The following is a 17,355-nucleotide window of genomic DNA, read 5'->3' as shown; positions in this document are numbered from 1 at the left end:
TTTGCTATGCTGAGATGATCCAACGTCTAGCATATTAATGTAACCACGAATATGTCACCTCCTAACCGCCGCAAAAAACATACGGTGTATGCAAAACAGGAAAATGAAAGGGAACTTTAATTCCAGGGGAAGCGGTAAGCCCGTGGAACTCAGATACAACAGAGAGATATAGAGCCCTAGCATAACAGTGTCTGGCAGAGGAGAATACACTACCCCGCAATGTAAAGGGATATATTAGAATACAGAAATCCTTATTGTGAGTATATGTATATCACGGTGTACAAGTCAGTTCTGTTCCCTGAGATCCATCGCCTGCTTAATACTTTAATGCTATTCCTGCTCAGCAATCTGAACAAAAGCCTACCTGTGGCACAGCTCATTACCTCTCCCCGAAAGTTGGGTCTTCAAGCTGTGAGCCGCCCCATGACGCAATACATTTGCATTCCCTTCCCTGTAATTTATTTATTGAGATGCCGGAACATGTGCGGAGCAATGCTCCTAAATGTTGCGAGAACGGCACAGAGGGGGAATACTAACACACACAGCCCCGTCCCTGCGGGAAGCCTGATGTGCGTGCAAATTACAGCCGACATCTACCCACGCGCTGATAGGGTAAGCATGCCACGGTGTCGGCACTCAGAGTGTTGTCATGGGCATTATATCCGCATACGAAGTACCGACATGGTCTGTCTATACTGTGCATGCTGACAGACACAACTCAACAGCTCACTGTAGCGCTAGATTTAGGGTTAAGGCTTAAATAGTAAAAATCGCTATGTCGACATGTCATATAACGCCCATATTCTGGTGTCTGCATTCAGAATGTCGGCATACCGATGTGTCCTCAATACGCCATGCGGTGCGAAATGCATCAAGCGTCCTCTTTGCGTGAATGTGTGTCTTAAAGCAATGTGGCAAACCCGCCTCCCGCGACTACACTAATTTGATATGCGACACTTGTATAGCTGTGTGCGACGGAGTCTTAAACTGTGCACGAAGAACAGTACTTGCCGCTGTATCGCAGCACTGCGTATGCAGATAGAGATACAGTGGACGGAGGTAAAAGTACCAGCCAACCAGCTACTAACTATCATTGTTCAAACACGGCCTGTGACATGGCAGTTAGGAGCTGATTGGCTGAGACTTTATCTCCAAGGCTTAGTAAACAGACCCCTCAGACTCAGTTGCACACAGATATACAAGTGGCGCATATCAGTGCAGTCTCGTGAAGCGGTCTTGTCGCACGGGACCTGGTGCACCTAGCAGGGATGTTCGGTACAAATGCAGCAATAGTGCATGAGGACGCACCTGTGACATACTACACCCGCTGAGGGTTCCCTTTACCCGACTCCATCCAAAAGGTAACAGTTTGAACAACTGCGGGTTTGAAATTTAAAAAAAAATACTTTTGCTATTCAACTAGGGGACTGTAAATGGGACGCGTGAAATCACTGCATCTTCTTTCTCGCACCTCCAGAACAAGTCTGATTTTTTCCTAAAATTGTTATTTTCAAGAAAATTCACCGGGACTTGGAAGTTTCCAATTAGCTTAATTAGGCTGTAAATACTCACCTTCTGAAGCACTGTCTTCTTCTGCAGCAGCGGTGAGTATGTGAGTGAGTGAGTGAGTGAGTGAGTGACCCCAAGTGTAAGTGTAAAGCCAGCCATTGGGAGAACTACATCTCCCAGCAGCCCTTGCTCCCCCCTCAGAATCTCCAGAGCCTACCAGCAGCCCCTTCCCCAGTCGGAAGATGCAGGGAAGACTACCAGGAACTGTGGAGAGCACATGAAAACTATATATATATTTTTTTTAATTATTTGATTATTCTCACAAGCCGCAGGGTTTTCAGTGCTGAAAACCATGCGATATATTTTTTTTAATTGGATACTGCGGGTTTCAGAAGAAGGCATATCCGCGGAACGCGGTATTCTAAAATTGAGGTCTATTTACTAAGCCTTGGATGGAGATAAAGTGGACGGAGATAAAGGACCAGCCAATCAGCTCCTGTCATTTTTCAAACCCAGCCTGTAAGATGCCAGCTCGGAGCTGATTGGCTGGCACTTTATCTCCGTCTAAGACTTACTAAACAGACCTCACCCTACTGAATTCTCTCCTTAGTGCAAAGCCGGAATACTTTACAAAAAAGTACTTTAAAGTATTTACGGAACACTTTACGATAGTGGAGCGAACATAAGCGACTGGCCGATAATTGGAACATACACACAATGCATGGAGGCAATCTCCAATAACGCTCTGAAGTAGGATGATCGCCGTTAGGGTGGGTCGGGAATGACAGGTTTGAATTTGAACTGAAAGACACAGACGGGAGATGTTTTAAACGTGGAGTAATTGCCTAATCAGCTTCTCACTGTCATTTACCTAGCACGGTCTATGAAATGGCAGATGGTGATTGGTTGCTTTGTGCAATTTCAACACTACGGGCTGGATGTATCATCGCTAGGAGAGCGGAAATATCTCAGGAGAGGTGTTGGATACAGTGACATTGACAACCTTACATAATTTACCGACTATGAGCCCATAGCAACAAAGTCGTCGCGATTAGCGTGGAAATGGCAAAAACGAAGCCAAAAAGTTACTTATATTCCCACTAACTTTAAAACTAATAAAAGAAACATAACTTCTATTGAACCCGGTGAACTTATTATTAACGTGAAAACCATAGTGTAAATAATATTCATTCTTTTATGTGTTTCTTGTCAAATTCTAAAGAACATTAACTTGAAGAAGGAAAATATAAAACGTATTAACGGTACCAAAATAAGCATTTGAGAGGTAAAAGGCACGTTGATATATTTCAGTGTAAATGTGTATTTTTTGTGTTAATTAAAACGGTGTCAACGTGATGGATGCTTTGTCTTTTGGAGGCTCGCCATAAACAGAGCGGCGGTGGCGGCTGCATTTACCAAGCGGAAAGGACGCTGAAGGGCTCTTTCATACTTTACGCTCACATATCCCAAAATACATGAGAAGGGCGTCCCGATCAACAGGGTGAGTGTTCTTAAGGGTGCTAGGTGCTAGTTTAATAAAACTGACCGCATTCTTCTATGGGAGTCAGATGGAAACTATTTTCTAAAATTGCAGACTTTAGCCAACGCCATAATATTAAAGTGCTAGATAATTTGTTGCATCTCTAAGAAGGGCGGCCACACCCACAAAATATAAAACAATACTAACACTTATATCTGTCTCCTAAATAAAAATGGGACTGTTCCCCAAATGTTTACGATCACGCCAGCAAAATACCAGCAAGGCAGCAACCTGAGCCTGCTCTACAGACTACCGGTACTACAATAAACTGGGATTACTCCTGTGACTTGAAAAAGGGATCTTTCTCAGATAGCATGCTGAAAACTCAGAGGTTGTCAATAGGCTGGGCACGCGTTGCCGGTTGCTGGAATCCTGGCAGCAGAATGGCGGCGGGGAAGGAAGCGCAACGAAGCCCACGAGTGGACACCTATGAGTGAGAATAGACCCTGCGGGTAGGCATTCTGATTGGTGGTATTTTGAGCTCTTGGGATTCCAGCGTCGGCATGGTGGCCGGTGGGATCCTGAGCGCCGGTCACATGACCATATCCCGTTGCGAATACCTGATACACCTGTTCCTTGGCAACATCTGTAACAATTGGATAGATCAGTGAAGTCCATGACATGTTTCCATGGCTCCAGGTGTCTGTTATTCCCAACTTACACGTCAATTGTCAGCAACTATGGGCTGATTCTGAGTCGTACTTAAGTTGGAATGAGGCAGTCTCTAGCGTGTTTTCGTTACCGTTGCAGCGAACATACTCATCTCTGTGTATCTCTGCTTCTCTATCCCTCTTCCATCTATTCCATTAGCCATATGCTTTCCCTTAATATACACCTAATATGATAAGCACTCCCACCACTGTCATTACTGTCACACCCTTAGCACCGTACATCTCTCACCCTTACATCTTCCCATCTGCTCTCCCATCTACAGACCCCCATCCCCAATGCTGGTACAACATGGCCGCCACCTATAAGGAGCTCTTCATGGCTACGTAGAGCCAAGTCTCGCTTTCTACTCGGTTCACTAGGTGGAGGAACCCATGTTTGTAGCACATACAGCCACTGTCCAACCTAAAACCGGGATTTGCCATGGTCCAACACAAATCTAGGGTCCAGGAATGAAGACCTGAATTTCACTTCTTAATGGCATTTTTTAGCTTTACGTGTAGAATGAATACACTAGAATGCCAAGTCTCCTGACCAGGGTCCACTAGCAGCCACAGCAAAACAAGCCAGTAGTATGGGGTCCAAAAATGGGGGAAGGAAAATAAGAATTTACTTACCGATAATTCTATTTCTCGTAGTCCGTAGTGGATGCTGGGAACTCCGTAAGGACCATGGGGAATAGCGGCTCCGCAGGAGACAGGGCACATCTAAAGAAAGCTTTAGGATCACCTGGTGTGCACTGGCTCCTCCCCCTATGACCCTCCTCCAAGCCTCAGTTAGGATACTGTGCCCGGACGAGCGTACACAATAAGGAAGGATTTTGAATCCCGGGTAAGACTCATACCAGCCACACCAATCACACTGTACAACTTGTGATCTGAACCCAGTTAACAGCATGATAATAGAGAAGCCTCTATAAAAGATGGCTCACTACAACAATAACCCGAATTTTTTGGTAACAATAATTATGTACCAGTATTGCAGACAATCCGCACTTGGGATGGGCGCCCAGCATCCACTACGGACTACGAGAAATAGAATTATCGGTAAGTAAATTCTTATTTTCTCTGACGTCCTAGTGGATGCTGGGAACTCCGTAAGGACCATGGGGATTATACCAAAGCTCCCAAACGGGCGGGAGAGTGCGGATGACTCTGCAGCACCGAATGAGAGAACTCCAGGTCCTCCTCAGCCAGGGTATCAAATTTGTAGAAGTTTACAAACGTATTTGCTCCTGACCAAGTAACTGCTCGGCAAAGTTGTAAAGCCGAGACCCCTCGGGCAGCTGCCCAAGATGAGCCCACCTTCCTTGTGGAGTGGGCATTTTAAGATTTTTGGCTGTGGCAGGCCTGCAACAGAATGTGCAAGCTGAATTGTACTACAAATCCAACGAGCAATCGTCTGCTTAGAAGCAGGAGCACCCAGTTTGTTGGGTGCATACAGGATAAATAGCGAGTCAGATTTTCTGACTCCAGCCGTCCTGGAAACATATATTTTCAGGGCCCTGACCACGTCAAGCAACTTGGAATCCTCCAAGTCCTTAGTAGCCGCAGGCACCACAATAGGTTGCTTCATGTGAAATGCAGAAACCACCTTAGGTAGAAATTGAGGACAAGTCCTCAATTCTGCCCTGTCAGAATGAAATATTAAATAAGGGCTTTTATATGATAAAGCCGCCAGTTCTGACACACGCCTGGCTGAAGCCAGGGCTAACAGCAACGTCACCTTCCATGTGAGATATTTTAAGTCCACAGTGGTGAGTGGTTCAAACCAATGTGACTTTAGGAAACTCAACACAACATTGAGATCCCAAGGTGCCACTGGAGGCACAAAAGGAGGCTGTATATGCAGTACCCCTTTTACAAATGTCTGAACTTCAGGCACTGAAGCCAGTTCCTTTTGGAAGAAAATCGACAGGGCCGAAATTTGAACCTTAATGGACCCTAATTTTAGGCCCATAGACAGTCCTGTTTGCAGGAAATGGAGGAAACGACCCAGTTGAAATTCCTCTGTAGGGGCCTTCTTGGCCTCCCACCACGCAACATATTTTCGCCAAATGCGGTGATAATGTTTTGCGGTTACGTCCTTCCTGGCCTTGACCAGGGTAGGGATGACTTCATCTGGAATGCCTTTTTCCTTCAGGATCCGGCGTTCAACCGCCAAGCCGTCAAACGCAGCCGCGGTAAGTCTTGGAACAGACAAGGCCCCTGCTGGAGCAGGTCCTTTCTTAGAGGTAGAGGCCACGGTTCGTCCGTGAGCATCTCTTGAAGTTCCGGATACCAAGTCCTTCTTGGCCAATCCGGAACCACGAGTATAGTTCTTACTCCTCTCCTTCTTATGATTCTCAGTACTTTTGGTATGAGAGGCAGAGGAGGGAACACATACACTGACTGGTACACCCACGGTGTTACCAGAGCGTCCACCGCTATTGCCTGAGGGTCCCCTGACCTGGCGCAATATCTGTCTAGTTTTTTGTTTAGACGGGACGCCATTATGTCCACCTTTGGTTTTTCCCAACGGTTTACAATCAGGTGGAAGACTTCTGGGTGAAGTCCCCACTCTCCCGGGTGAAGGTCGTGTCTGCTGAGGAAGTCTGCTTCCCAGTTGTCCACTCCCGGAATGAACACTGCTGACAGTGCTATCACATGATTTTCCGCCCAGCGAAGAATCCTTGCAGCTTCTGCCATTGCTCCCCTGCTTCCCGTGCCGCCCTGTCTGTTTACGTGGGCGACTGACGTGATGTTGTCCGATTGGATCAATACCGCCAGACCCTGAAGCAGGGGTTTCGCTTGACTTAGGGCATTGTAAATGGCCCTTAGTTCCAGAATGTTTATATGAAGAGATGTCTCCAGGCTTGACCATAAGCCCTGGAAATTCCTTCCCTGTGTGACTGCTCACCAGCCTCGCAGGCTGGCATCCGTGGCCACCAGGACCCAGTCCCGAATGCCGAATCTGCGGCCCTCTAGAAGATGAGCACTCTGCAACCACCACAGGAGGGATACCCTTGTCCCCGGTGACAGGGTTATCCGCTGAAGCATCTGAAGATGCGACCCGGACCATTTGTCCAGTAGGTTCCACTGGAAAGTCTTGCGTGGAATCTGCCGAATGGGATTGCTTCGTAGGAAGCCACCATTTTTACCCAGAACCCTTGTGCATTGATGCACTGAGACTTGGTTCGGTTTTAGGAGGTTCCTGACTAGCTCGGATAACTCCCTGGCTTTCTCCTCCGGGAGAAACACCTTCTTTCTGGACTGTGTCCAGGATCATCCCTAGGAACAGAAGACAAGTCGTCGGAACCAGCTGCGATTTTGGAATATTGAGAATCCAATCGTGCTGCCGCAACACTACCTGATATAGTGCTACACCGATCTCCAACTGTTCCCTGGATCTTACCCTTATCAGGGAATCGTCCAAGTAACGGATAACTAAAATTCCCTTCCTTCGAAGGAATATCATCATTACGGTCATTACTTCAGTAAAGACCCGGGGTGCCGTGGACCATCCCTACGGCAGCGTCCGAACTGATAGTGACAGTTCTGTACCATAACCTGAAATACCCTTGGTGAGAATGGTAAATTTTGACATGAAGGTAAGCATCCTTGATGTCCCGAGACATCATGTAGTCCCCTTCTTCCAGGTTTGCAATCACTGCTCTGAGTGACTCAATTTTGAATTTGAACCTCTGTATGCAAGTGTTCAAAGATTTTAGGTTTTAGATTTTAAAATCGGTCTCACCGAGCCGTCTGGCTTCGGTACCACAATAGTGTGGAATAATACCCCGTTCCCTGTTGCAGGAGGGGTACCTTGATTATCACCTGCTGGGAATACAGCTTGTGAATGGTTTCCAAAACTGCCTCCCTGTCAGCGGGAGACGTCGGTAAAACAGACCTTTGGAAACGGCGAGGGGGATACGTCTCGAAATCCAATTTGTACCCCTGAAATATTACCAGAAGGATCCAGGGGTCTACTTGCGAGTGAGCCCACTGCGCACTGAAATTCATTGAGAACGGGACCCCACCGTGCCTGAACTTGTAAAGCCCTAGCGTCATACTGAGGGCTTGGCAGAGGCGGAAAAGAGTTTCTGTTCCTTGGAACTGGCTGATCTCTGCAGCCATTTTCCTCTCCCTCTGTCACGAGCAGAAAAGAGGAACCCTTTTGTCCGCTTGCCAACCAGGCCTGCGCCTGATAATACGGCGTCTTATTTTGAGAGGCGACCTGGGGTACATCCCCTCTTTTAAGGCAATACTTCCAAATGCCGTTTGGAATCCGCATCACCTGACCACTTTACTGGTATAATTGGACAACGCACTTATACTTGATGCCAGTCGGCAAATATTCCGCTGTGCATCATGCATATATAGAAATGCATCTTTTAATTGCTCTATAGGCAATAATATACTGTCCTTATCTAGGATATCATATTTCCAGTCAGGGAATCCGACCACGCCAACCCAGCACTGCACATCCAGGCTGAGGCGATTGCTGGTCGCAGTATAACACCAGTATGTGTGTAAATACATTTTAGGATACCCTCCTGCTTTCTATCAGCAGGATCCTTAAGGGCGGCCATCTCAAGAGAGGGTAGAGCCCTTGTTCTTACAAGCGTGTGAGCGCCTTATCCCCCCTAGGGGGTGTTTCCCAACGCACCCTAACCTCTGGCGGGAAAAGGTATACTGCCAATAACTTTTTAGAAATTATCAATTGTTATCGGGGGGAAACCCACGCATTTTATTTCTCAGATTCAGGAAAACTACAGGAAGTTTTTCCTCACCAACATAATACCCCTTTTTTTTTTGGTGGTATTCATATTATCAGAAAAGTGTAAACTTTTTTCATTGCCTCAATCATGCAATGTGTGGCCCTATTTGGAAATCATGGTTGTCTCTTCACCGTCGACACAGGAGTCAGTATCCGTGTCGGCGTCTGTATCTGAGGTAACGGGCGCTTTAGAGCCCCTATATGAGACGTCTGGACATGCACAAGCTGAGTAGCCGGCTGTCTCATGTCAACCACTGTCTTTTATACAAAGCTGACACTGTCACGCAATTTCCACAGTACATCCACTCAGGTGTCGACCCCCCAGGGGGTGACAACACTATTACAGACACTCTACTCCGTCTCCTCATAATTTTTCTCCTCATACATGTCGACACAAACGTACCGACACACAGCACACACACAGGGAATGCTCTGATAGAGGACAGGACCCCACTAGCCCTTTGGGGAGACAGAGGGAGAGTTTGCCAGCACACACCAGAGCGCTATATATATACAGGGATAACCTTATATAAGTGTTTTTCCCTTTATAGCTGCTGTATTGTTTATACTGCGCCTAATTTGTGCCCCCCTCTCTTTTTTAACCCCTTTCTGTAGTGTAGTGACTGCAGGGGAGAGCCAGGGAGCTTCCCTCCAACTGAGCTGTGAGGGAAAATGGCGCCAGTGTGCTGAGGAGATAGGCTCCGCCCCTTTCTCGGCGTCCTTATCATCCGTTTTCTTGTATGTTTTGGCAGGGGTTAAATGCATCCATATAGCCCAGGAGTTATATGTGATGCATTTATTTTAGCCATAAAAGGTTTTCTAACGATTTATTGCGTCTCAGGGCGCTGCCCCCCCAGCGCCCTGCACCCTCAGTGACCGGAGTGTGAAGTGTGCTGAGAGCAATGGCGCACAGCTGCGGTGCTGTGCGCCTACCTTTATCTGAAGACAGGAAAGTCTTCTGCCGCCGATTTTTCCGGACCTCTTCGCTCTTCTGGCTCTGTAAGGGGGCCGGCGGCGCGGCTCCGGTGACCCATCCAGGCTGAACCTGTGATCGTCCCTCTGGAGCTAATGTCCAGTAGCCTAAGAAGCCCAATCCACTCTGCACGCAGGTGAGTTCGCTTCTTCTCCCCTTAGTCCCTCGATGCAGTGAGCCTGTTGCCAGCAGGTCTCACTGAAAATAATAAACCTAAACTAAAACTTTCACAAAGAGCTCAGGAGAGCCCCTAGTGTGCACCCTTCTCGTCGGGCACAGAAATCTAACTGAGGCTTGGAGGAGGGTCATAGGGGGAGGAGCCAGTGCACACCAGGTGATCCTAAAGCTTTCTTTAGATGTGCCCTGTCTCCTGCGGAGCCGCTATTCCCCATGGTCCTTACGGAGTTCCCAGCATCCACTAGGACGTCAGAGAAAATCTAAAACGTATTAACGGTACTAAAATAAGCATTTGAGAGGTAAAAAGTACATTGATATATTTCAGTGTAAATGTGTATTTTTTGTGTTAATTAAAACTGTGTCAACGATGCTTTGTCTTTTGGAGGCTCGCCATAAACAGAGCGGTGGTGGCCGCTGCCTTTACCAAGCGGAAAGGATTGCTGAAGGGCTCTTCATACTTTACGCTCACATATCCCATAATACAGGAGAAGGGCGTCCTGATCAGCAGGGTGTTCTTAAGGGTGTCAGGTGCTAGTTTAATAAATTATTAGGATATACGTGTCTATACACCCACTGCACCACTGTGCTGCCCTTCTGAGCTCGTGAAAGCGGGCTGCGTCATGAGCAATGGAACCCTTTCCAGGACCGAAATTCCAAACAGGGCTCCGCAACACTTGCTATGCCGCCTCCCACGGATAAGGGAAGCGCTGGAGGACATCCCAGCCAATCACAGATATGCATCGCCATCGACTTACAGCCGATTGCTAGTTACGTGTCATACAGATCCTCAGTGATGCTACTGGCCACCACTGATCTCATGTCTACCGCTGCCGCCCACAGATATCTGCCTCCACAAGGCATCAGCAATACATTCCCTTTAACATGTGAGAGAGTCTGAAGGCTCCCAAGTGCAGACCAGTGCTCACCATTAACCGTTATCTGCCCGGTGGTTCTAGGTAAGCCCACTAAAGTCACAGGATACAAGCCGGACTCCGCGGGAAGGGATAGGGCAGCCGGGAGAGACTCAAACTCCACACCGCTCGTCAGCAGTCCCTGGAAACACAAGAGGAAAAACATCACATTATAATAACATTATCAATGGACACTGTATACTCAGTATAATGAATATTTGGAGAGAACTCCTTTGAGCATACCTCCCAACATGACCCTCTCCAGGAGGGACAAAATTCTCTGGTTCTGGACTTTTCTCTTAATATATGATTGACGGCACCTGTGTTGAACAGGTTAATGGATAAGAAAGGTGTTTCAGCACAGGTGATGGCAATCATACATTAAGAGGGAAGTCCAGGAGCAGAGCATTGTGTCCCTCCTGGAGAGGCTCATGTTGGGAGGTATGCTTTTGAGGTTGCAGTTCTGTGAGGTTGAGTTCCAGAGGCACGCTGCATAAACTGGTGGGATTGTCATCTGGAAGAGGCGTCGGTTCATGGGTGACGCCACGCAGTTATTAGGGAATCACTGGTGACATGTTACTCGCCCAATTAGAGCCCAACTGGACAGCAGAGCATACTTTTTAAATTACATATGCAAATTAGCAGCAATTCATTGTCATCCATGCACAGAAAGGGAGGGGAAGAAGAGGCTCATTAGCGACAGCCGACGGCTTCAGCAATAACAAAAACAAAAAACGATTTTCTCCAAGTGACACTTCTATAGTATATATGTTGCCATTGATAGGTCTGTAATAATAGCGGAGTATACATTGGGAAAATACTTGTTTTACATTTTGGAAGACCCCATGACTCCGTATGCTACAATAAAGCAGTCTGCGGTTATCTTGTAAGGCTGCAACAGTCTAGTACCAGCCCTGTTATATTTATAAAGACATTAGAAATCTCTGCTGATGGCGGCAATAAGAGGAACATGTACTTGTTTTCAGTCCGCATTACTGCGCTACCCGTGCTCACCAGCTTTACAGAACCAAACCTGGAACAATGATGTGTCCTAGAGTCTGATTAACAACCAAACTCCACCTCTAGTGAATGAAGGACAGCCGTTCTAGAAGCCTATTAATATGGTAGTGGTATTGGGTAACAATAAGAATGTGGACAATTCTCTTTCTACATTCTGACAGGAGTAAGTCTCCAACTCTTCATGTGACAGGGAAAGTGTCCCCTAATGAAGGATCATTATGGGAGTGTCTGACAAACACTGTCTCCCTGTCGATGGGAATGTGACATAATGTGAGTGACGGATGTAGAGCTGGGAAGCAATTTGTTTACCGGCTGTCAGGATCCTGGAGGTTAGGATACCGACGCCGGAATCTCGAAAACCCCGCGGCTGGAATCCCAACCGGGGCCCAGAATCCTCACTCAGTCTGCGGTCCATGCCACCCCCTGAGGAGGAATATATTAGTGTGAGGAATGCAGCTTGCCACCCGGCCCGATGCGCGGCGAGCCCACGAGGGGATACACTACGCTCGAGGTCGTGATTTCGGCGTCAGTCTTATGACTGTCTGGATCCCATACTGAATCCGTAGAGCTCTATGTCTCCATGTGATGAGGAACCAGTGTTTCCCTGTAGATGATAATGTGACATAATGAGAGTGTGTGACAGCTGTAGCGCTCTATGTCTCCATGTGATGAGGAAACAGTGTTTCCCTGTAGATAATGTGACATAATGAGAGTGTGTGACAGCTGTAGCGCTCTATGTCTCCATGTGATGAGGAACCAGTGTTTCCCTGTAGATGATAATGTGACATAATGAGAGTGTGTGACAGCTGTAGCGCTCTATGTCTCCATGTGATGAGGAACCAGTGTTTCCCAGTAGATGATAATGTGACATAATGAGAGTGTGTGACAGCTGTAGCGCTCTATGTCTCCATGTGATGAGGAACCAGTGTTTCCCAGTAGATGATAATGTGACATAATGGGAGTGTCTGACAGCTGTAGAGCTCTATGTCTCCATGTGATGAGGAACCAGTGTTTCCCTGTAGATGATAATGTGACATAATGAGAGTGTGTGACAGCTGTAGAGCTCGATGTCTCCATGTGATGAGGAACCAGTGTTTCCCTGTAGATGATAATGTGACATAATGGGAGTGTGTGACAGCTGTAGAGCTCTATGTCTCCATGTGATGAGGAACCAGTGTTTCCCTGTAGATGATAATGTGACATAATGGGAGTGTCTGACAGCTGTAGAGCTCTATGTCTCCATGTGATGAGGAACCAGTGTTTCCCTGTAGATGATAATGTGACATAATGGGAGTGTCTGACAGCTGTAGAGCTCTATGTCTCCATGTGATGAGGAACCAGTGTTTCCCTGTAGATGATAATGTGACATAATGGGAATGTCTGACAGCTGTAGCGCTCTATGTTTCCATGTGATGAGGAACCAGTGTTTCCCTGTAGATGATAATGTGACATAATGGGAGTGTCTGACAGCTGTAGTGCTCTATGTCTCCATGTGATGAGGAACCAGTGTTTCCCTGTAGATGATAATGTGACATAATGGGAGTGTGTGACAGCTGTAGAGCTCTATGTCTCCATGTGATGAGGAACCAGTGTTTCCCTGTAGATGATGTGACATAATGGGAATGTCTGACAGCTGTAGCGCTCTATGTTTCCATGTGATGAGGAACCAGTGTTTCCCTGTAGATGATAATGTGACATAATGGGAGTGTCTGACAGCTGTAGAGCTCTATGTCTCCATGTGATGAGGAACCAGTGTTTCCCAGTAGATGATAATGTGACATAATGGGAGTGTCTGACAGCTGTAGCGCTCCATGTCTCCATGTGATTAGGAACCAGTGTTTCCCTGTAGATGATAATGTGACATAATGGGAGTGTCTGACAGCTGTAGCGCTCTATGTCTCCATGTGATGAGGAAACAGTGTTTCCCAGTAGATGATAATGTGACATAACGGGAATGTCTGACAGCTGTAGAGCTCTATGTCTCCATGTGATGGGGAAACCGTGTTTCTCAGTAGATGCTAAAGTGACAAAATGGGGGTTTCTGGAAGTTGTAGAAAAGGTCTTCCTATGGCTGGAAAAAAGGTGACATTGAATAGCTCAGAGAAGAACTTGCTTTACAGACTGGCATGTTCTAATCCAGTGCTGCCCACTACATAAACCTGTGGAATCTGAAACTATTAGCACTGTCATTACCTGGCCTCTACCTTTATCTGCAGCACAAATGCAAACAGCGTATTAACAGGCAGACAACTCCTGACAATTACCATGATCCTTTGTATACCAGGATGAAGGATGCTCCAGTTATTAATGGATCATTATTTTTACCATCTGTCCTTGTTTCTTTCCCTGGAAACAATCTGTTTTGCGCACAGTGTCCCTTCCTGGCTCACATACTAAGTAGCAGCATAACGCCAGAAATATATTTTATTCTGTAAGAAACAGGTAGATTATCTCCGGGGAAAGAAATCGATGTTTACATATGCAAAGTTTTACCCCAACACCACATGACCCGCCGCTGAACCTGCAGCAGACATACACAGTACACTTTCCATATTTTAAGAGTTTGTCAACAACTGATTATTTTTTAAATTATATTTGGACGATTACGGAGCAGTTCATGAATATTATTTTTCCTGCTCCCTTCTGATTTAAGTAAAAATACATAATGATCAGCTTCTCTGCAGCACTGAGGGCGATGTCAGGTAGAGGATTGGAGCCCCACCATATTTCCAGGCAGAAACGCGTTAGCTTTCAATGTTGTGAAATCGCTTTGCCCTGACGCAGTGAATCGGAGTCGCTCCTCACCTGTCAGACGCTGTTCCTGCTATAATGGCATCTGGCACAGCGTCTTTATATAACATATATTACTGTTGCGCAGACACATTACGATCTATTTTCTGCGATCCCCGGCCAAGAACAATCTTGAACTTATAATAGAACAAAGGGCAAACATATTAGTGTCAATAACACATTATCCAGTCCTTCTGAAGGAACTGTGCAAAGCTCACCAAGGATTTGCTACGGATAGGGCCGACACCAAATCACCTGCCTGCTTATACTTTACTCGTCCCTCTAGAACTGATTATTAAAACAACTTATCATGCTGGAGACTGGAGAGCAAAGATTATTCATACTAATTAAACAACGGAACAAAGCCACTTGTGTTAGAGAAGGTGGCGAGAGGGGAGAGAGAGGAACGAGGGCTTAGCAAGTGAGGTTTGGCAAATCGCTCAGGAAGTGGTCGCTGCTACTCTCTACTGCGAGAGATGTATAGAGGAGAGAGGGAGGGATGAAAGCAGCCGTGTACCTTGTAATGTCGGCTCAATGATGAAAGGATGTAACAAGGATGCCGCGTACACTTGGAAACAACAATTACACCTGTGAAACGGTGCAACCAAATTAATCCCAGCTAAAGAATAAAAGAAAATGGGTAAAAGAAGTCGCCTCCACTATAGGCTGAGTGCGCCCCCCTTTGGTTCATACCCAGAAACACAACAAATGATGCAGGATAATAAGTTCTTACCCCGGAGAGTGCATGCAAAGCAACCCAGAAAGCCACACGGACATCACCATCACAAGTAAAATGAGAAAGAGAATAACAACAAGGAAAAGAAAAGATGAAATTAAAACAGAAAACAAAAATAACAAAATAGATTCAAACTGGAAAAGTGAAAGCGTGTAAGGCGCCCTCTGATCAAATCCCCGTTGATAAGCTAGTATGCTGCTCTCAATATAGAGACATTAGCTGATTCCTGATTGACCACAAAAAAGAAAAAATAGAGAGCGCAAAACAGACTTACAAATGATCACTCTAAAATATTTATATAGTAATACTCTGATATAACAATTCGTATAGTTAAAACCATAACACACTTCAAATTGGAAACAATCAGCATATAATTGTAACACTTGGTAATATATAATAAACTGTTGCAGTAGAACTGGATAGTGCATCATGTAGATATCAATCACAATTTGGTATTTTTTTGTGCATTGAATTATCGATGTATCTTCTAATTCTGGTGTATATATCCAGTAAGTTAATAAATGCACTGGTTAATGAAATTGAGCCGCAATCACTTGCTGCACTAATCAACAGGCTACACAGACATATATGTATTTGGGTACTGTTTCCCAGATGGTTAGGTGTAATCCAGTGTCATGAACCAGTTTATAATGCTGGCCAGCAATATTTAGCTCCCGTTCAAGGGAGATTGGGGTGATAGCTCACAGTACCTTTAAAGATGCCGCTTGTAAAACTGTGAGACGGCTCCGTGTTCAATGTGGCTGCTGATCACTGTTAGCACCGGTGTCCCTTGCAGCCGCTGCCTCCGTGATCTGGAACATGAGACGTTGATGGATATTGCGACCCCGTTATCTGACGCATTACTTGACCATGGAATCTAGGTCTTTTCTTCAGAGGAACAATGTTCCTCTGAAGAAACGACCCATCTCATCCATACACCCATTGGACTCATCAGCCACAGCCGAGCGGTACTAGCAATTCACCTTGAGCCGCTAGCACTGGTTCTCCTGCTATACGGAGACTGCGGTATCATGGACAGACAATTTACTACTGAGCGGACACTGTATTTTGTCCTGAGCCGCCCACACCGGCTCCCCTGCCACATGGAGACCGCGGAATCACGGACAGAATAACCCCTGCTGAGCGGATACTGCACATTGTACTGAACCGCCAGCACCGGCTTCCCTGCTACGCAGAGACCGTGGCTGCACAGGACACCAACGGGAACGGACGGAGTTCCACATCCTGTGAATTAAAGCCCATACCCGTGCCGTCCGCTTTGCTTCCAGATCACGGAGGCAGCGGCTACAAGGGACACCGGTGCTAACAGTGATCAGCAGCCACACTGAACACGGAGCCGTCTCACAGTTTTACAAGCGGCATCTTTAAAGGTACTGTGAGCTATCACCCCAATCTCCCTTGAACGGGAGCTAAATATTGCTGGCCAGCATTATAAACTGAGTCATGATACTGGATTACACCTAACCATCTGGGAAACAGTACCCAAATACATATATGTCTGTGTAGCCTGTTGATTAGTGCAGCAAGTGATTGCGGCTCAATTTCATTAACCAGTGCATTTATTAACTTACTGGATATATACACCAGAATTAGAAGATACATCGATAATTCAATGCACAAAAAAAATACCAAATTGTGATTGATATCTACATGATGCACTATCCAGTTCTACTGCAACAGTTTATTATATATTATCAAGTGTTACAATTATATGCTGATGGTTTCCAATTTGAAGTGTGTTATGGTTTTAACTATACGAATTGTTATATCAGAGTATTACTAAACAAATATATTAGATTCAAATTGGGGCAGATGTATTAAGCCTGGAGAAGTGATAAACCAGTGATAAGTGTAAGGTGATAAAGTACCAACCAATCAGCCCCTGTCATTTTCCCAACACCGCCTGTAACATGACAGGAGCTGATTGGTTGGCACCGTTTCACTCTCCAAGGCTTGATAAATCTGGGCCTAAGCTCAGTAACTAACATACCACTCTTCCTCCTTGCACATGGACACTGAAACAAGATTGCTACCAGGTCTCCTTTCCTCCAATCTTTAAAAAGGGAACGAAATCGGTGCCAAAAAATTGTGTGAGACGGACTTCTGTCGCTGGTGAATTATGCAAGATCGATTCAGAGAGATGCAACTTGGTTTTAGAACATATATCGAGTCCGAAAACAAAGAGGTGATAACAATTCTAACTATTTCTATGAGCAGGAAAGTTTCATGCTGGACTTAAGTAATAAATGTC

The 17,355-nt window shown here is 46.0% G+C and overlaps 1 protein-coding gene across 2 annotated transcripts in view; it reads right to left on the bottom strand.

Annotated features, from left to right (window-relative positions):
- TRAPPC9 (trafficking protein particle complex subunit 9) overlaps nt 1–17,355 on the bottom strand; it is a 1,110,831-nt gene that overhangs the window by 931,845 nt on the left and 161,631 nt on the right. For both annotated transcript variants that reach the window (XM_063921220.1, XM_063921221.1), the window contains exon 13: nt 10,553–10,679. In XM_063921220.1, the coding sequence (XP_063777290.1) occupies nt 10,553–10,679 (127 nt within the window). The remainder of the gene's footprint in view (nt 1–10,552; nt 10,680–17,355) is intronic.

The sequence above is a fragment of the Pseudophryne corroboree genome, chromosome 5, assembly GCF_028390025.1.
Source record: "Pseudophryne corroboree isolate aPseCor3 chromosome 5, aPseCor3.hap2, whole genome shotgun sequence".
NCBI classification, from domain to species: domain Eukaryota; kingdom Metazoa; phylum Chordata; class Amphibia; order Anura; family Myobatrachidae; genus Pseudophryne; species Pseudophryne corroboree.
The sequence above is the reverse complement of the archived record's forward strand: the minus strand, read 5'-3'. Positions and strand labels throughout refer to the sequence as shown.